The sequence below is a fragment of the Macrosteles quadrilineatus genome, unplaced genomic scaffold (assembly GCF_028750875.1).
Source record: "Macrosteles quadrilineatus isolate MER2022 unplaced genomic scaffold, UCM_ALF_1.0 Scaffold_7__1_contigs__length_78375512, whole genome shotgun sequence".
Classification (NCBI taxonomy): domain Eukaryota; kingdom Metazoa; phylum Arthropoda; class Insecta; order Hemiptera; family Cicadellidae; genus Macrosteles; species Macrosteles quadrilineatus.
Window position 1 is genome coordinate 49,414,921 of NW_026542600.1, and position 21,852 is coordinate 49,436,772.

General features: G+C 36.2%; 1 protein-coding gene across 2 annotated transcripts in view; it reads left to right on the top strand.

Annotated features, from left to right (window-relative positions):
* LOC128998789 (transcriptional adapter 2B-like) overlaps positions 1-21,852 on the top strand; it is a 42,146-nt gene that overhangs the window by 17,790 nt on the left and 2,504 nt on the right. Inside the window, exons 4-10 of one of the 2 annotated variants that reach the window (XM_054425146.1) lie at positions 7,356-7,497; positions 8,777-8,836; positions 15,505-15,722; positions 18,608-18,683; positions 19,879-20,017; positions 20,833-21,037; positions 21,586-21,624. In XM_054425146.1, coding sequence (XP_054281121.1) covers positions 7,356-7,497; positions 8,777-8,836; positions 15,505-15,722; positions 18,608-18,683; positions 19,879-20,017; positions 20,833-21,037; positions 21,586-21,624 — 879 coding nt within the window. The remainder of the gene's footprint in view (positions 1-7,355; positions 7,498-8,776; positions 8,837-15,504; positions 15,723-18,607; positions 18,684-19,878; positions 20,018-20,832; positions 21,038-21,585; positions 21,625-21,852) is intronic. The other variant, XM_054425147.1, reaches the window with a different exon arrangement.

Sequence of the window (21,852 nt, forward strand, 5' to 3'; positions counted from 1 at the left end):
ACCCTAGGAAGGCTTGGCAATTATCAAGCAGCCTTTTGGCTGATGTTAAATCAGTCATTTTCCCTTGTAATGCTTTGCTAACAAGATTAACTTGAAATAGAAGATCGTGCCAAACAATTAAACAAGTCAAGAAAGAAAAATCTTCCATATGCGATATCAGAGACTGGGCTTCTGATGCTGTTTTAGGGTCTTCAACTGTCTGACAGTTCAATCAGTGCTTGTCTAACGTCAGCATACTGGTACCTGATAGCCTGAATGGAAGAAATCCTCGCTTCCCAGCGAGTTTCGCAAACTTGTTTAATAGATAGTGATTGGACATGTTCACTCACTATACAATAGCGTTTTGTCGATCCCGCAAATATCGTGTAGATCCTCTGAATTATTCCAAACAGTGAGGTTGACTTAACAGACGACTTTGCACCATCAGATATTACCAGATTCAAACTGTGACTGGTACACGGTGTAAACGAAGCACAAGGATATTCTTTTAAGACTCTAGCCTGAACACCTTTGTTTACACCAGCCATATTAGCACCGTTGTCATAAGCTTGTCCTCGGCAGTCATTCATGTTTAAATGGCAACTTTCAATTTCAGCGAACAACAGCTCTGAGAGAGCTTCTCCAGTTGATTCTTTTGCCACTTTATATCCAATAAAACTTTCTTCAACGGCTACATCACCACTTATTCCATCTTGTTCTGTTACATATCGGATTGTGAGAGATATCTGGTCTTTATGGGTTATATCTGGAGTGCTGTCCAAGATTACAGAAAAATACTTGGATTTATTTATTTTGATTGTAGCCTTCTTTACTTCAGATCCCAAAAGACAAATTAGCTCGTTTTGAATATTATTTCCTAGAAGAGTCACTTGGGAGGAGGCACTAGTTACCCTTCACAAGTGATCTGACATGACACCATCGAATTGTCCTATCAGCTCGATCAGACCTAAGTAATTGCCGTTATTCTTAGTAAATAGCTTTGAAGATGACCCCCGAAAAGCGATATTATGTTCTGCCAAATATAAGATTATAGCGACAAGGCGCGTAAAAACTTCCTGCCATCTTTCTGACTCTCTCCTAATTTGGTCCGATAGAGCATGATTCACCAAAATACATTTTTTTAGACGTAGCTCGGCTTCAAACCAGATAGTCATAGTTTTGAAATGCTCTGGTGTGGTTTCGTGTAAACGAAGTCGCTCTGCCAGGTGTTTCCAATCATTAAAACCTGACTTTTGACCAAGCTGTGACTTTGAATTAGGCTCGAAAAGTCGGCAACAGAAGCAGTATACTGAGTTGGTGCCTTCAGAATACACCAACCATTTGCGTTTTACCTTTTCCCCATTTTCCGCACATCGAAATTGGTGTTCATTAGAAAAATGTCTCTTTTGGGCATTTTTTGGATAATCATTATCAGCCTTTAATGGTATAGGCCCTTTTAAAATTAACTTGTCTCTTTCATCTCTATTAATGATATCTGGCCAAGAGGATGGATCTGAATTGATTAGGCCTACGTTGACGGTTTTAGGAGATGAAATCGACAACTTTTCATTCTCATTAATATTTTCTTCAATCGAAACTGAATCTGGAAGGACTTCATTAGGTGTACTCACGTTTACTGAGACATGTTCAGGCTCACTAATTACAGCCGAAGAACTGGAAGGAGCAAAATAGGATGTAAGCTTTGGGACTTTTTTCAGAAGTGCTTCCCAAAGTCCCAAATTAGGAGAGAGTCAGAAAGATGGCAGGAAGTTTTTACGCGCCTTGTCGCTATAATCTTATATTTGGCAGAACATAATATCGCTTTTCGGGGGTCATCTTCAAAGCTATTTACTAAGAATAACGGCAATTACTTAGGTCTGATCGAGCTGATAGGACAATTCGATGGTGTCATGTCAGATCACTTGTGAAGGGTAACTAGTGCCTCCTCCCAAGTGACTCTTCTAGGAAATAATATTCAAAACGAGCTAATTTGTCTTTTGGGATCTGAAGTAAAGAAGGCTACAATCAAAATAAATAAATCCAAGTATTTTTCTGTAATCTTGGACAGCACTCCAGATATAACCCATAAAGACCAGATATCTCTCACAATCCGATATGTAACAGAACAAGATGGAATAAGTGGTGATGTAGCCGTTGAAGAAAGTTTTATTGGATATAAAGTGGCAAAAGAATCAACTGGAGAAGCTCTCTCAGAGCTGTTGTTCGCTGAAATTGAAAGTTGCCATTTAAACATGAATGACTGCCGAGGACAAGCTTATGACAACGGTGCTAATATGGCTGGTGTAAACAAAGGTGTTCAGGCTAGAGTCTTAAAAGAATATCCTTGTGCTTCGTTTACACCGTGTACCAGTCACAGTTTGAATCTGGTAATATCTGATGGTGCAAAGTCGTCTGTTAAGTCAACCTCACTGTTTGGAATAATTCAGAGGATCTACACGATATTTGCGGGATCGACAAAACGCTATTGTATAGTGAGTGAACATGTCCAATCACTATCTATTAAACAAGTTTGCGAAACTCGCTGGGAAGCGAGGATTTCTTCCATTCAGGCTATCAGGTACCAGTATGCTGACGTTAGACAAGCACTGATTGAACTGTCAGACAGTTGAAGACCCTAAAACAGCATCAGAAGCCCAGTCTCTGATATCGCATATGGAAGATTTTTCTTTCTTGACTTGTTTAATTGTTTGGCACGATCTTCTATTTCAAGTTAATCTTGTTAGCAAAGCATTACAAGGGAAAATGACTGATTTAACATCAGCCAAAAGGCTGCTTGATAATTGCCAAGCCTTCCTAGGGTCTTTTCGAGAATCAGGGCTTGAAGATGCAATCATTTGTGCTAAGGAAATTGCCGAAAGTATCGGAACTGAGCCAGTTTTCCCGAAAAAGCCTTTAAGGAAGAAAAAGAAACAGTTTTCTTATGAAGGGCCAGATGAAATTAACGGTACTCCACAGGAACTTTTTAATAGGGATGTATTTTTGCCCCTTGTTGATAGTGTCACCACATCTCTTACTGAACGTACTGAACAGCTGAAAAACCACCATTCTTTATGGAGCTTCTTGTATGACCTTAGCAAGTTGCCAGAAAAAGAGGAGTTGAAGAAGTGTTGCCTGAAACTTCAAGAATTTCTTACATTTGATAACATTAGTGACATAAACGGAAATGACTTGTATAATGAAATTATCCACGTGAAAAGCATCGTTCATGATGAACATAAAACAAATGAAGCGTTATCTCCCATCAAGGTGCTAAAGAGTATTAAGTCACACGACCAAAAAGATCTATTTACAAACTTGTGGATTGCTCTAAGGATATTGCTGACCATCCCCCTAACTGTAGCAAGTGCTGAACGAAGTTTTAGCAAGTTAAAACTCATCAAGACGTATCTGCGATCCACTATGACGCAAGAAAAGCTGAATGCATTGGCAATTTTATCGATAGAAAATGAGGCGGCAAAACAGTTAGACTTTAAAGACATTTTAACCTCTTTTGCAAATGCCAAAGCTAGGAAAATTCCATTGGGTGTAAATTAATCTTGTATTATGGTTTCAAAGTTGTATCTATTGCCAAAAGATTTATCTACTTAAGTTCTGTTTGTTATAATTTCAATATTATAATCATACGTTTTTGTAAATAAAGTGTTTTGTTTCTTAATAAATGGTATTCATTTTTTTTTAAACAATTTCAAAGATTTTCGTCTTTAATGCTTTTTTATATACTTTTATAGCAAATTATGTTAGCAAAAGTTCGGCATTTTGTAAATAATACAATTATTTTTAAATGCTAACAGCGTGCATTTACTAACATTATTGTTTACATTGACCATCTATGGACCCATTCCTATATTTAAACAAACTGAATACTGTATGTAAAGGATTTTAAAAATACATGGATAACGTTCGATATCGATGAACCCTCTATCGACGCAAACCCCCGAAATATCTTTGTTTAGGAGGGGCGAAAATTTAAATCTTGCCCCGGGCGTCTATAGCCCTCGGGGCGGCCCTGGTTATGACGGACAGACATGGTCTCTGGATTGTCGTCTGCATTGTCACCAGCTGATATAGGACTATTGTAGTGACTGAGAAGAGTGTTAAAAAAAGTATAATTGGATTCATAATTAATTGAGTGTTTTCACTCAAAAATTTTGCGCTGTCCCTAGTTTTATGTATTTATATATTTCAAACTCCTCAAAGTATTTAATAAATTTCCTTTCGTGCAGTACTGTAGAATTTCGAGACCATAATTTATATCCAGCAGATAAATTGGTTATTATTGTCAATAATTTTAAATGAAAAAACTCAATCAGTGGCGTAACAGTATTTCCCCGGGCCCCCCCGCAAAAATGTCTGTGGGCCCCCTGCTACCCCTCCCATTCCCCACCACAGCACTATATACCACAACCATCGCCACACCACAACTATCACATGACGTAGGTGACGGCAGGCCTACGGCCACGGCCTACACGATCAGACTGGCAGAGGATGGTCTCTAGCAATATCAAGTATTTACCTATTCTTCAACCACACGACCAGAGTCGTCCTTGAAACATATTTTATATTTTGTCACAGTGATAATAAACTTGGGAGTTATGTTCGTGATTAATATATATGGGCTACTCCATTACTCCACCATTCACATTCATTACTAAAACAACCAAGCTTCCAACTATAATTTGAGTCGGGACCACGAAAGTTTGCAGTTGAGGGAGTAGCCTATTTACCATTTCACTTCAAAGGAGCCAATGAGGGCAGTGCGGTGTTGCCAAATCTAATAATACCAGCTGTTTTAAAAATATTGTTTAGTATTTTAATTAGTGTCGTCAATGGGCGATATGGCAACGTCGCACTAGCCTTGTCTTGTGATTGGCTGCCGCCAACTAACTGTTAACTTTCGTGGTCCCAACTGTAAATGTTAGTGCTTCACTAAATTAGCCCAATTTAATGACATGACATCTGATTGAGAAACTAAGTAGAGCATGGTACCCTACAGTAGGCCTAAATTTAAAACTCACTAGCGTGAACTGACTTCGGTGAAATAAAAAAATACAAAAAATATAACAAATAGCCTAACTTTTATTTTTAAAGTGACAAGAAATACTTTGCTATACATTAACACATGTTTTAAGTTCAAATTGTTTTACAAATCACAAAAAAGAACTTTTAGAAAGGTTTTATTTATTTGAAATGATGCATTTATCTTGATCTTGCTGCATTTCTAGCTGCAAAAGTTTCAATGACTGTCTTTACATCAATTTGTCTTGCAATGTCGTTTTCAATGCTTAAGACGCTCAACCCGCTTAGTCTCTCCTGAGACATAGTGACATAGTACTACTGAGATAATTTTTTATTAATTTTAATTTGGAGAAAGAACGTTCAGCTGAAGCCACTGTAACAGGTAGAGTCAAAAAATAGTAAATATGCTGTACATAAATTCGGTAAACTCAAAACTGGATGCAACAGAATAGTTTTCCAGGAAAAAAAATTCTGCCATCTCTTTCAGGGACCTTTTAGCTTTGATTTCATGTCTGAAAGTTCTTCTGAAACTTAACATTTCGCTAGGAAAGTCAGATGTCAAATCTTCGCTATATTCTTTAGCCAGTTCACTTGATTTCACTTGAAGCTCATCATCTTTACTGCTCAACAGAAACTCAGGAGTCAGGACTGAGAACAGAAAACAAATTGTTTTGATCTCCAAAATCAGGTGATCTACGGTCAGCTGAGTTACACGTGAGCGGGTAGTGGGGGAGGGAGGAGGGGCTGGCTCCGAGTGTGTGTCGCCACGGCGGCAGGCAGGCACACAGCTCCTAGCGCTAGCTAGCATGAAGCTACACAACCACACTGACAATACACATCGTCGGGTGATCGTGGTGAGCGTTGGCGTTTCGTTAACGATATTGTTAATTAAAAGATAAAACTTCAGTAGATTTGGCAGAATAAAAGTATCTACCAACACATCGTTTTTTTATTTATAATTTGTCAGGAGAGAAAAACATCCGTGAACAAAGAATCGGTTTTACGGACGGTTTTATGAGAATAGGGTATCTTAACCTCGCGGGCCCCCCCGCACCGCGGGGTCTGCGGGGGCGGCTGTTACGCCACTGAACTCAATTATGAATCCCATTATATTTTCAACACTCTCCTCCACTACAACTAGTCCAATATCAGCTTTTGATAACACAGACGACAATCCAGAGACCCCGTCTTTCCGTCATAACCTGATTCAGTTTACTTCCAGTCCTGCCCGCGGCAATATACTCACGTGAATTAATAGGCCTATATGTTATCGTTTCGTGTTTTGTGTATAAACAGATTGTCTGACAAGATGCGTTTCTACCATTATTAGTCATAAAAGGCAATCCTGGGGCTATCAAAATTAATTATAAGATTACTTCGTCACAAAAACCTTTTGTAGGTATTTTGCCTGGCGATTTTTGTAGAGTAAAATCGAGTTTTTGGAGTGTGTTGTTTGGAGTGGCGGTGTTTGTAGAGCCAGGGAGTGGCGAGCAACAAGTCTGTCTTATTTCGTGACTCTGCCTATAATTTTGAAAAAAAAAAATAGTTTTTGCCAAAGTATTATTAATGCATTTTTAAAGCGGTTTGATTTCTTAAAATTCTTCTCTGAGATTCATTCTCTGTAAAATTTAACGCCACCTAATATATTGTACAGTTACAATACTGTGTTGGAGTAGAGTAATTCACCTAGTATATTGTTGTACGTTTTGAAGACGTTGTCTATTGCAATACTGAGCACATGTTAGCTGACAATAGAGATTCTGAAATGTAAATTGAAACACTTCTAATTCGTCCATTAGTTAGATATACCTAATGAAGTATTGTTAAATGTTGTTAACGTTTCCTATTAAACATTTAATTTTTATTATCAGCAAGTTTGTTTTTCTTTACCTCAAGTTTACTAAATACTAAATTGGAATGCTCGTTTTATGAGGTAAAGGGAAAATTGTCAGATAAATTGGTGGGGGGAGGGTAGGTTTAAATAGACGGCAGCATAAATTGGGGGGGAGAACTACTCCTTTGGCTTGGGGGGGGGGGGGGGGTTGCGCCTCTCGGTTTGGGGGGGATGGGCACCTCTGCAAAGTTCTACTGTAATAAAAAACCACACTGAATGAATAAATTTAACTTATGACACATCATAATGTAGCCTATATACCAAACTATTAGAAGGTAAAATGCATTTTTTGTTACATTATTGTTGTAAATATAGTAATGGTTATCAAATGAAAAACTTTGAATGAAAAACATTTCAGAACTGTACTCAAATTGGTTAATGAGACATTTAGTGATTGCACTTAGTGTTTTCAAGTAAGTATGAATGAATATGGTGTTTTTTTCAGGACTCAGTGGCTTTGGATGTCTTCGGAGACCGCTCTGGGTGGTCTGCTCTCGAAGAACTAAACTTGCTGAATGCCATTGAACACTACAGTTTTGGCAATTGGAAAGACATTGCCCAGCACATTGGCACTAGAAACGCAGATGGTATGTAAAACATTTGTCTATCTATTTTTCCTCTAAAGCATCTTATTTACTCCTGATTTTGTTTATTACTATTTAACGTATAGAGTCTTGAGTCTGTAGTTCTTGGATTTTCCTAATCTTCTGGAAAATTTACGGATATTTCAGATAGGTACCGGTTGTCTCCAAAAGACCCACTCTGTTTTTTGTAAGACAAGGTGATGTAGACATTTCATAGGCTAGACCTATAGGTAGACCTACTAGTGAATTTGTTTGTTGTATTCAATAAATTCACTGAAACATGATAGTTGATAAAATAATTTTGTTTTTCCAAATATTGTTCTGTTGCATTCTTTGCAATAGGTACTTATGGGTCATTTTCAAATTGAGGGATACAATGAAAACAACAACAAAAAATTAATATTTATTTAATGGGCTGTGTTGAAATGACTAGTAAATATGATTTACATTCACATTTTGGCACCAGCAGAGCTTAATTATACAATTTTATATTTTTTTACTATTTTTTTGTCCCTTGATACAAGAAAAAACGTCAGTTTCATAACTCACAAAAATGCCATAAAAATACCAATATTAAAAAAAAATTATCCAAAGGAATTACGTTTGTCAAGATGTAACATACAAGTAAAGATTAGGATGCAGAATAATTCTTTTAACACCAACATATTTACTTATATTGCAAATAATCGTATTTAAATGAAAAAATTGCAGATTAAAATAACCTTTTTAACCTAAAATCAATTGTATTTGTACTGAGAATTATTTTTAATCAGACTATTATAACCAATAAAATGGTAATATTAACCATATTTTGTTCAAAAGGTCGTTTTTACTTTAAAAATAAATATTTTGTAACCGTAACAAAACTGATTAAGAGTAACGAAACTGATGAGGAGTAACGATAATGACTACTTACGTAACTTAACTGATGATCCAGGCATAGGCCTAGATTGGCTGTTGTATAGACAAAACAGCCAATTCTCAAATGAAACGCTTTTAAGGAAAATAACCTTAAAACTGGTGACCCAACAATTGCTATTGAAATACACCCTTGTCATTGTCGATAATTCTAAAAATATACAAAAACATGGAAAAAACATAAAAAACTGTCTTATTGTTGCACATTAATGTCTTGATCGAACTTGCAATAGAAACGGTCCCCTTTAAGTACAAGTGTAGGAGGACTGAGAACTGATAGGCCTATTATGTCCGTAAAGTGGACATAAGAAATGTCATTTTCATCTGTTTTGAATAACCTGGTTGCATTTCCGGCCCTTTTTAGGAAAGTCACCTCAACTTCGCCATTATCTTCGAGAGATGATGAACAGACGGCAGCATCACGGTAGGCAATGTTTTTTTTTTTTATTCTTCACATTAACTTAACAATTATGAAAATCCCAGCTTGGATATCCTCAGGATCTGAAATTAAATACCTCTTGTACTAATCTAATGTTATACAATTCTATACGTCATGAAAATAAACTACGTTTCAGTTCATAAGCACATTGTATTTTAGTAATACTGTAGGCCTACAATAATGTAAGGAAGTGTTTAAGGAGTAAACTTTGGAGAAGTAGATTAAAACGTTTAAAAATAGATAGCCTAATTTACTCACAAACAGATTCTCAGAGCAAATGTGTGGTGTCAAGTGTTGAGGGTGATCCATCAGTGTTAGAGTTAGATTCCTGTTTAGATGGTAGTTTTCCTTTAATTTTAAACTGATTCATTCTGACAATGACCTTATACCTGCTAAATTAAGTAACTTAGATAATTCTTTGCACAAAAAAAATTCAATGGCTCAAAATAACGAACTAAAAGGTTTATGTTATCAATATTTTTATTCAACAAACTGTGATTTAATAATGCATTACAATTGTCAAGGATTAAATTTAACAAAAATTTCAGCTCTCAATTTATTTTTATCTGAGGCCAATTTGAATATTAAAGCCATATCTTTTAATGAACATTGGTTAGATCATAATTCAGCCTCTCTGTTAAATACAATCAATAATTTTAAATTTGCTAGTTCTTATATAAGAGAAAGTGGCTGTAGGGGCGGATCTTGCATATTAGTGGGTAAGAACTGTAAATATGTATCAATACCACAGTTTTCCAATTTAAATGAAGACTTTATTTTTGAATGTTCTGCTATTGAACTTGTGGATTTTAATTCTATTTTAATTTCTATTTATACAATTTCAACATAAGTAAACAGTTTTTAGATATACTTGAAAATCTATTTCTGATAATACAGAATTTTTTTTAAATATTGTTTTTGTAACTGGAGATTTTAACATAGACATTTTAATGAATGACACATACACAAGTAGATTTTAAGAAATTGTCGAATGTAATGGTTTTTGTTTTCAATTTGAGGAGCCAACTAGAATAACAAATACTTCATTTACTTCTTTAGATAATTTTATCACACCCAAAACGTTTAGTTGCTATTACAGGTCAAACACTGAGTTAAGTCTTTCTGATCACAATGCTATATTTATAAACCTCCCTAAGCTAACCAAGTGTAAAACCATCAAGAATACTTCTCGTTCTTTTAAGAAAAGAATCATCTCTGATAGAAATACAGATTAATTTTGCAAATATCTACATAGCACTAATAATAATTTTGTATTTAACCTCGCTTTAAACCCCAATGAAAATTCAAATAGTTTTTCGAGAAATTTTCAGGGTGTCCACATTCTGGAAAGTCAGGGATAGTCATGGAAAGTCATGGAAAAAAATTATGGTCATTGAAAGTCATGGAAAAAGGCAAAAAGTCATGGAAAGTCATGGAAATCCCCAATGATGGATGGATTTCAGGGAACCTTTCAATGCTCTAGTCGGCCGTAACCGCGACTATTGTAGCATTTTTCCGAATTTTTCAGAAATGTACGACAATTTCAATTTATACAGTTGTCTTAGTTTATGGGTTTTGAGTTTGTATTAGTCCATTGTTGTACCTATTGTACTCCATTGTTATCTGTTAATACATATTTCAATATTTTCTGTGAAATAACTTGTCTAGGCAGTATTATTCGTGTGTGTACGGTATATTATATTATAATTTTTGAATTAAGTTCGTGAGTCATGGAAATCAATGGTTAATGGTCATGGATAGTCATGGAAAGTCAGGGAAATTGATGACAACATTTCTGTGGACACCCTGAATTTTGTATTATCTTTCAATCATATATTTCCTGTTAAATCATTAAAAAAGAATACTAAAACTAATAAATCTACTTTGAATTGGGTGACCCAAGGTATAAGAATTTCCAGTAAGAGGAAACGAGAATTGCCCTTGGAAGCCAAGTTTAGTAAAAACCATGAGTTTTTATCCTATATAAAGCAATATAAAAAAAATATTTAATAAATTTATAAAAAATTCAAAAATTCTCTCAAATAATAACCTAATTAGAAAATCTGAAAACAAGTCTAAGGCCCTGTACACATGAGGGCGGCAGCCGCCGCGGTTGCCATTGCGCGGGAACCGCGGCGGTTGAAAGTACAAAGGAGCAAATGGGACCGTTCACATGCAACCGCCCACTTCCAATCAACCGCAAAAACCGCGGCGGTCGTAGATTTCCCTTCGACCGCCGCGGCTCCCGTGCGGTTGAAGTTACTAGAGTTGGCATGAGAGCGTACACATGAGGGCGGTAGCCGCCGCGGTTGACTGCAGTTGCTACTATAGGATCACAGCCATCTGCGCGCTTGCCCTGTGGACATCGCTCTCTCTCTCTCTCTCTCTGTGTTGGTGAAGTGTGTTTATAGCTGTGGCTGGAGTTGATTTAGTGCTCGTAGTGTAAATTTACAATGGCCATGCGTGCTGCTGTGGAACCAGAAAACTTTGACACTGAACTGTCCATTAAAGAAGTACAAAAAGAAGATACGTTTAAAAAAGAATGCGTGGCAAGAGTTAGTTGAGTTTTTTGCTGAAAAGAATTGTCAAGCGTTACGCGTTTAAAAGAAAAATAATTGGGTAAATACAGTACTGGCTGTCGAGCGACGGTCAATTCACACCGCAACCGCAGCGTAACCGCGGATCCAACCGCTGCCATGTGTACGGTCCTAGGCGGCCACCGCGGCGGCTGCCGCCCTCATGTGTACAGGGCCTCAATTCACACCGCAACCGCAGCGTAACCGCGGCTCCAACCGCTGCCATGTGTACGGTCCTAGGCGGCCGCCGCTGCGGCCACCGCGGCGGCTGCCACTCTCATGTGTACAGGGCCTAAGGCAGCTTGGCAAATTGTTAACAATGAACTAGGCTTAAACCGTACTCAAAGAGACTAAATTATTTTAAAAGTTGATACAAACCAAACTACTGTTGATAATCCTGATGATGTAGCTAAGCTTTTTAACAGTTTTTTTTTTCTGTAATACAGTTTAGTTATTAATCTGAATGTAAAAAAGGCTTCTGTCAATGGTTTTCATTCGTCTGTAAAATCATACTGCAGTGATGGTAGGGTTACATTGTGCAATCTTAGCCTCACTAATAAAGATGAAATAAAAAAGATCCTTCTTTCTCCAAAGAACAAAATTTCAGTAGGCTTGGACGAAAATTAAATTGATCAAATCTGCTGCTGACATTATCTCTGAACCCTAATCTCTTATTATAAATCAGTGTTTAAAGAATGATATTTTTCCGGATTGACTCAAGTACTCCCAAATTCCTCCCATTTTTAAGAAAGGTTCAAAATCAGATATTAATAACTACCGTCCAGTATCAGTAAGTAATTTTTCTAAAATATTTGAAAAGGTAATAAGCTGTAGACTAGTTAATTATTTTGAAGTAATAATTTATTTTACAATAAACAATTTGGTTTCCGAAAAAAACTTAAGCACAGTTTCTGCTCTCACTCAGTTTGTTAATGAGATTTCAGAGGCCTTGGACAGGTCTCTGGCCACAGCAGGTGTTTTCTGTGACCTGTCTAAGGCTTTTGTTGACTGTGTGGATCACTCACTCCTGTTGTTGAAACTTAATGATTATGTGATTGGGGGAAGTTGTTTTTCTTGAATACAATCTTACCTTTCTGAAAGAAAACAAAGAAACTCTAATTTTAGAAGATAACAACAAACATTATTCACCATGGGGAATTATATCCACAGGTGTTCCCTAAGGCTCAGTATTGGGCCGACTTTTTCTTTCTTATTTACATTAATGATCTTTCAAAAACTATTAATAAATAACTAATTCTTTTTGCCGATGACACTACTGCTTTGATCAAAAATAAAATACAACTGAAATGTTTTCTTCTCTGCAAAGTGTGGTAAAGGATATGGAGCAATGGTTGTTAGAAAATGGGTTAAAACTTAATGTTGAAAAAACAAATATTATAAAATTTTCTACTAGACACTAAAATATGGAAAACTGTTCTTTTAATTTAGTTGAAGCTTATAAATTCTTAGGGGTTTACGTAGATGACGTTAAATGGGATTCACATTTGAATTATTTACATAACAAAATTAGGTCGATATCATCTTTATTCATACATTTAAGGGACTGTGTTTCTATTGAGACACTTAAAGTAGTTTATCATGCTTATGTGGAGTCTGTGTTAAGATATGGGGTCATGATATGGGGTAACTTTATGGGGTCATGCTACTGGTATTAAAATTTTATTCAGGTTACAAAAGCGTGTTATTCGCATTATCACCAACTCTCATCCGCGCAGTTCTTGTAAGAAAAATTTTCAAAATTTAAGAATTCAGACATTAACGGGGTTGTATATTCTAGAATTATTAAATTACAACATTCAGTTAAAAATGAGCTACCAGAAACAATACATTTTAATCACAGGTATGAAACCCGAAATAAAAATATATTTAGACTCCCCAGACACCGTTTGATCCTATATGAAAAATCTCCATTGTATGCTGGGCTGAGATTGTACAATGTGCTTCCGCCATGCTATAAGTCATTAAGCAAAACCAAATTTAAAGAGACAATAGATAATTTACTTATTGACAAGGCTTTTTACTTGATTGAAGATTTTTACAGAACTACAATTTAGAAATTTTTTTTTTTAATTTTAAGTGTTTAATTTTAAGATAAGTTTTAATGTTAAATCTCTTATGTATGGATTTAATTTTGACAATGCACCTATTCTAAATGTTATGACATGTATGGAATGTTTTGTGCAAATAAAGTATGTCTATAATAATAATAAGTAATAAGTAGGCCTATGTCTATAATAAGTATGTCTCTTCGACTGTTAAAATTCTCTTCTCTGTTCTCAAAATTGTATTCATCAAGTAGGCCATCGTCATTGACATTAAGATTTTCATTAACACTTTTATCTTCCGACGAATAAATATCTGAAACTTTTAGCTTCTTCTTCACAGTCAGGTTTGATTTTGTTCTAGAGTCAGATTCAATTTCGGTGCATTTTATTTCCATTAGGTTAAAGTGTCGACATTTTTGGTCGGCAGCACAATCAAAACAAGAAAGTCTCCTCCCATACATAGCTGCACTACTACACGTAATCTGTCTTATGCTCATTATCCCTTTGACTTCTGGGATGTTTTTAGGGAGCAATTCTTTTGCATTTTCAATGGCTGTATATGGTATTTCAATTAGACGAGTTTTACTCTTTTTGCCTAATGCGGCTACGATATCAGCTGCACAAGTAATGTCTTTGCCATGTTTAAATTCCAAGTCTGAAGTTCTATTCAATGAGCCCCCCACGACGTCCATGCCTGGCTCCCTTACCATGACCTGGCTCACTGAAGTTCCAAGTAATGATGGTATCAGGAAATAAAGTATTGCTTTCTTCAAAGATCGGTTTCATGTGCTCCCAAATAGCATGGGCGTGGTGGTCTAGATTAGATCAAGTACAAAACGTGTATGTTTTGTATACTTGTATCTATTTTGTATCTATATCCAGGAGCGCTGGATCTGTTTAATTTAAAAGGAAAAAGGCTTTACCCTGAGGCTGATGCTGTAAACTCCCTAAGTCAGCTTTTGATGAACTGTGTTTAACTAATTAATACCAATCACAACTTGAAACCACTACCTGACATTATCAGAGCTGCTTTGATAAATGTATAAATTAATAATACCTTACAATTGAATACTGAATTCCCGACTATGATAATTTTTTGGACTAGTGAATTACTTGGGTTAGCAGGAGAGAACTATTGATCAATTCAATAATGCTATTTCTGTTACATTATCCAAATACATGCCGGATCCCCTTTAGGAAAAACCGACGTTAAAACCCCAAAACTACATCCGAAAACCCCTGGTTTCTCCCGGGCAACCCCTGACTGAAACTGAACAATTCCATATTCATGAAATCAGCCCTATTTAATAACGAGACCCTACTCTTAGACTTAAGTAATTATAAAAAAAAACAGGTAATGCTCTTAGTTTGAAGATTGGAACACATCTGGGGCGAGGTAGGTTAGATTTGTGTCCTTTTCGTTCCTGGAAAAATCCAGCTAGAAGTTTTGAAGACTGGCATTTGTTGTAGCCAGGCTGAAAGAGATTTTGGCCCTTACATTTTTTCTTGTGCGCTGGCGATATATATGAAATGGTGACGCACACGTTACATACAGTAAATGATTTTAGTGTTGGTGTCTAGACCACCGATCTGGCGATCTATACAAATGATCAAGTGCTAGCATCTAAATCAGTGATTTGTACAAAAGAATGCTGGCATCTAATCCAGCGACTGTGTCGTCCTTCAAGTACAAAAGAAGCCTTAATGACTTTATACTAGCATTATATTGAATTTTAGCCTCCTGATCGCATTTAAATACTAAATAATTGGTGTAAATACCTGCATTTATGCGATCAATGTGTTGCTAAATTGCAACCGGTTTCGTTACCCTAAATTGCAACCCTAAATGTTTGTGTAGGTGTGTGTGTTAAATGTATTTATTTATTATGAATTGACAACCTTCGAATGAAGCAAGTAGACATCTGTACTGGCCCGACGATGGTTTGTGAGTCATAACCGGTTGCAATTTAGCAACACATTGTTTACTATCAACTTTTGTTTGTTGTGACAGAGGCCCGAGAAGAGTACATTAACAGGTTTCTGGAAGGAAGCATTGGGCAGGCTACATGGCCAACAGTGCAACACCTCAGGCCTGTACTGAGGGACTTGGTGGGGGAGGATGATGGTCCTCTGGCAGGCACCGTAGTGTCCAACCTGCCCCCGCTTGACATCCGCGCTCAGGAAGCTCAGCAGCTAGACTACTACCCACTCAGAGACGACTTTGAAATCGTAAGTTGGAGGTACTGAATATTCAAGTTGTTACATGTTTTGGTGGGATAAAATATCATACACTTCAGTCAAAAGTTTTTTGGGCCGGTTTATGAGGTAAATTGGAGCATGCCTCGCTAGCAATAAAAAACGCCTGTGTTCGTGATCTGCCTCAACACTTTTGTTAGTTTGACTTCCCCCTCCATAATGCACAGCTTATCCACCAGCCATGTTGATGGCAATCACACCTCCTGACTATATATATTATAAGTTAATGTGTTTATTTTTATACTAAAATGGCATTGAAAACTATATAAAAAAGCAGGGTGTCTACCGGCCACTGAAGTCACGGAAAAGTCACTGGTTTTACTAGGGGGTTATGGAAGCCACTAAAAAGTCACGAATTTCCATGTTATGATCCCAAAAGTCATGGAAAATATCGGAACTAAAATAAAGTTCTCCAAACATGTCTTTTGTTTTGCACCTTGCTGCAGGCAATTATTAAATTCATAATACAGAATCAAAGAGTGAACATATTTGAGAGCCGACAACCAGCTCTGAATCGTTACGGCACAAAATCTTCTATATATATAATACGCTAAGCTGATTTTTGTGAACAGAACTCCTCCCTCATTTTTGGACAGATTTTGATGATCAAAGTGTCAAAAGAATGGCCATGATCAATGGTTTTGCAAAGTGTTTTTATTTTTTTGAAATCTTTATTAGATCGGGCTGGATCTTCCATCAAAGTTAAGTTTTCTCCCATAAGATTAACATGGGGGAATCTAAATATTTAATTGGAAGCTTTGTCTCCACTAATTTAAGAGAACGACTGGGCGTAGAAACTTGGTACAGGTGTCCAAAAAAAGGTCTTAGTCTGTAGATGAGTTATCAAGAGAAAAACTAAGTAAATTCCCCTAGGGCTCTGCCCCAGAAGCCTTTAAAAGATCCCTCCACAGATTTGTTTAAATTTTGGCCAGGTGGATAATACTTTTTAATGAAACAACTGTTAATTTTTAAATTGTATTTTAAACAACACACATTTATTGAGAGTTACTGAATTGTCCAAAGGAAGTATTTGCAATGTTATTTTCTTGAACTCTTAGAGAGCCGTTGAATATTATTAGACTAACGAAAAAAGGGTTGCGCATTTTTACTAGCACTACTCAGCAACAAAAACAATTTAATTTATCTCTAAAAAATATATTCTTGAAGTGTACTGAGCAGCAGCCTAAAAAATACTATGTAACTTCCTTATATAGCTACAAAATGCTCAAACTCGCAATGTGACATTTATGATTCGGCTTATATTTCTCCAACAGTTATTCATCTGCTCTGCAGAAGAAGTTCAGTGTGCTATTATTGTGTCTAATAACATCCAAACACAAAAATCTTGCCTAAAATGGTACCTATCTTGACAAATTATTTGCAGTGGCCTATATTACGGACCGTGGCCCACTGGGTTGGTAACATTATTGAAAGTAACACGATATTTTGGCTGTAAGAGTAAATACTATTTAAGCAGCTACTGTCATGACAGAAAGGTCATATTCCTTTTAAACTAGATCACATTATCCTTCATAAGATACGTTGATTAACAATGTATGTAAACGTCAATATTTACGTAACAGCCAATTTACAGTATGTTTTTCTCTTTGGAAACGCCACATTGCTATTTCATATGCATTATTTGTTGCCAATGAAGCCACACGACCATATAAACGAGGAGGCCCCTAACCGTCGATTTCGACGGGTTTCACCTAGTATTGTATAACCAACTATCTCATGTTCAAGTAACCAAAAAGTATTGTCTTATCGGTGCCAAAGACTGTGAGTTTTGACGTCGTCTCCCCTCCTGAAGTCACTGAAATTTAGTTTGATCAACTGGTAGACACCCTGAAAAGGACAGTTTTACTATCACTTTAGTATCAATAGGGAATTTTACTTACTGAAAACAATCAAAATTAAGAGCTATCAGTTTCACAGGTGTTTCCTGTGGAACACCAGTACAAATTACACGTGCCATTCCACTCACCTTACCTCATGAGACAAATTAATTTGGCACTTGAACGTGTTCCAGTCGTTTTTTCTCTAGTGTGGCCTCATGCTCCGTAATGAATTGCTCAAATCCACGGGTAACGCCCTCAAAAATAATCTTGCATCGTAAAGTGAGTGTGTTGCTGGTCTCAGAAGGTAGTACAGTATCCCGATAATGTAACACTTGATCCAATGCTCAATAAGCTTCAATTGATGGGCTAGGACCCGGAGACCATCCCTCTTACAATACAACACTTGATCCTACACACACTTGGTAAGCCATTGTTGCAATAAATGTGTCATCAGACACTATCTGTAAAGTAGCGGGAGTTTGGATTCTTGTTACTGCAACCCTTACAGTGATAAATTCTTATATGTTTGTACAATACTGTCATTGAATTTAATCATATCATAGGACACCTGGCTCTCCCTGAGATTGTTTTTCGCATTAGTTCAGGCCAGGCCTAGAGGTCGCAACATTATCTCTTAGATAAAGTCTTATGGTGAATGGCAGGATTTTAACCCGGAACCTCGGGGACTGAAGTCCTGTACTCTACCACTAGACCTACTTGCTCATCATTTGAATGTGTTGTAACTTTTATTTTACTTTTTGCAATACAGTTACGCTAATTTATAGTTAAGAAGACAGGTAAGCCTTAGGCCTATGTTAGTCAGGCCTACATTATACACCTGTGTACAAAAGTTAATAAACTTAATAAAATTATGTTTTATATCCATTAATACGACAGTGGGAAAATCTATAAGTTTACTTGTTAAGTTGTTTATCCTCATCTCAATTGATTATGATGAAATAATAATATCCTGAGCAAAATATAAGTAGGGTTTAGAAGAAAAATGTATTGTTTCAGGAGTATGACAACATGGCTGAAACTCTGGTGTCTGGCTTGACCTTGGTCAGTGGAGAAGATGATGATCTTGACATAGGTAAACCAAGACTATCTTCTTTGATTTTTTTAGTCCAGTTATTGAACCATGGATAAAAAAACTCTAGCCTAAGTTACTCATTTTTCATTACTTCTAAGAGAGTAGGATGTTGAATGGCAACTACATTTTATTAATAATTTAAACTAAAACTTTATAGTCAAACAGGCTAGTCATGCTCTAAATCAGGGATTCTCAACCCTTTTTGCTCCACACCCCCATCCCCCACCCACCATATTAACACGTTCGCTACTGCAATAGTACGAAATTTTCCATTCACATGGACCAGCGACGCACATATGCGACGGCCGGTTTCCACCCATAGACTGCTGTCGCATATATGCGACGGCTAGTCACATTAAAATAGACTGCCGACGCATATTTGCGTCGGGGTTCTAATGTTATTAAAATGCTTATATCTTTGTAGTGGTCTATTTGAAGGCTCTTTACTTTTCAGCATCACTGTATGTATGTATGCAGTATGTATGCTGCATTATCCTATGTAGCTTTTATATTTGTTCAGTTATAAACTGTTCTTAAATAATCAGTTTATTTTTTACTTACTTTTACCTTAAAACACAAAAAAATGAACTGTCGCATATATGCGACGTTTAGTCTATTTTAAGAAAACTGTGATAATTTTCACTATTGTCTTCGCTGTAGACCGGGCGTTGCAAATATGCGACATTACAAAAGGTTATAAAAAATACAAAGAAACAAGAAAAATTTATTTACAAACACGATTGTAGCGTATTACAATGTAAATGATCACTGTTTTACAGGGTTTCGCCCGTGGTCTGTGTGTACTGTTATCCAAGTGACAGCCGGTCTATGTGTAAGATTCAAATGTATACCTCGGTCTGTGGCAATGACCGTGGCGTCGCAAATGTGCGACGCTCAGTAGCGAACGTGTTAAGCTCATATTTCATATTTATACTCTATTTTCGATAGTCAATCTCATTAAATTTTAAATTTTTATATGGCTACAATCCCAAATTACTTTAATTTTAATTTTTTTTATCTTTATTTATTATTTTTCTAGGAGCTCATGCCCTCCCTGAATTCTTTCACGACCCCAGCTTGAAAATCGCTGTTCTAAATATCAAAGGGTTTAAACCTATATTGTCTGTATTTTATGGCTATATATTGCATTTTAGATATCCCAACCATTTCATAATATTGAATTTTTTTACTTTAGCACTGAAGCTGACACAAGTGGACATGTACACGATGCATCTGAGGGAACGGGAACGTCGACATAGAGTGCTAAGGGACTTCCAGCTTATTTCCAAGTTCTTCAGGAACAAAGAGAGAAAAAGAATCTCTAAAGATGAAAGGTACCCTTTACTTAATTTCTATAAGTACAGGAGTAAAATATGTGAACATTGACCGATTCACATGAAGTTTGGTATCAAATCAGAAATTTTTAGAGGAGCCACAATACTGTATACCGTATTGTTTTAGTTGAATTAGTAATATGATAGAGAAATACTCGTTATTGGGCTTCCTAGCAGCCCTGAAAAGGCCCTGAATTTTTGTAAAAATCCAACGATCCAAATGTGGTACAAAATGACTCGAATAATTGGAGTTCTACAGCATTTAGTTTCTCGCTGCTAGGCTACGATTACTATGGAAGCGTTTTTTAATGAAAACAACCGAAATTCTCGTCAAAACCTGGTGGTTACACTGAATGAAAGTGTTTTCTGACGTACTGATAGTCGTGTGCCGCAATTCAAAATGGATGAACTATATTTTTTGACCTCGCTATTTAAGTTATTGTTTGTGAATAGTGCAAAAAAAGCATGTTGACCAGATATTTGTTAGTAGAGACGAGAAAGGAGAGTTTGAAATGTTATTTAACAAGCAATATCTCTGTTGTGGTAATTTTTATAATTATTCATGGTGAAATAATCTAAATTCAGTGCACTAAATTCGCAGGTGCAAACATTCGCATGAAAAAATCCAACTTGTTTGAACGCTCAAATGGTTCTGACGACTTCATGTCTATTCTGACGTCCAAGTTTCTGCCACTATAAACGCATATTAGATAACATGCAGTTGTTTTTATGACTTTGTACGAAATTGTCAGAACCAAATTGTGTCAGTAAACACACCCATAGTAACCGTAGCCTAAACTTCAAATGTATTTCAGAGCTTTTAAGGAGAAACTGCTTCCTTTTTGCAAGTACCACACTTCTCAAGAGCATGAACAATTCATGGAGTATGCAATGGCTCAGCGCAAACTCTCCCGTCGGCTGGCGGAGCTGCTGCGCTATCGAAGATTCGGACTTAAACAATTTGAAGAGTTACCAACATTTGAGAAGGAGAGGATAATTAGACAGAGTTCTGCTAAACCTGTGAGTATGATGTTTTGGTACTATACTATATATTACTCAGGGGCCACAATTATACAGCTTGCGGTTAGTTCAATTTAGAGTTTCATTTATACTTTCCAATTCTCCAGTTTCCTTAGTAACAGTGTTTTTGCAGGGTTTTTTTCATCCAGTTAAATTAAGTAGTAAATTGGTGGCAGGAATTGGAATCCCACAAAAGTATGAAAGCGGTGATCTTGCAGTTGATGAATCTTGTGTTTTAATGTGGTGAGATGTTTCTAGTGTATTTCAGTCAAATATTGTAATAAAAATGCTTTTTTTGAGGTTTTTATGGCGAGTAAAAAATAGAATAAACTATAATAAAATACAAATTTCATCTGTACTAAAAATTAGTGTTACGAATAAAAATATTATCACTTTGATTTTAAAACGATTATCATTATCCGCAAAAATGCCCTGAAAGCCTCTTTTTTATTTTCCATGTCCTTGGAAATTGTCAGTCTTTTCTTAGAATCATATGTTCTAAAAACTTAAAAAGTTATATTTTCAATTTTTCATTTTTTTTGTTACAGGAAAAAGGAGAGCTTTCACCATTGGGGTCTAAGAAAAAGGTAGGAATCTCAGCTTACTGAAAATCAAAGAGGGTTTATGGACAGTTTGCGACTTGTTAAATTACTCTATTTCCAATGTTGAATCAGATTTCTCATCTAAAAATGTTTTTGTTGCGTGTAATAGCCTAGCTTACCTTCCATTATTAGAGGTTGTTGTGTACAGTAGAACCTCTTTAATCAGAACCCCCTTAATCCGAACGTCCACTAATCCGAACGCCTCATTGCTGT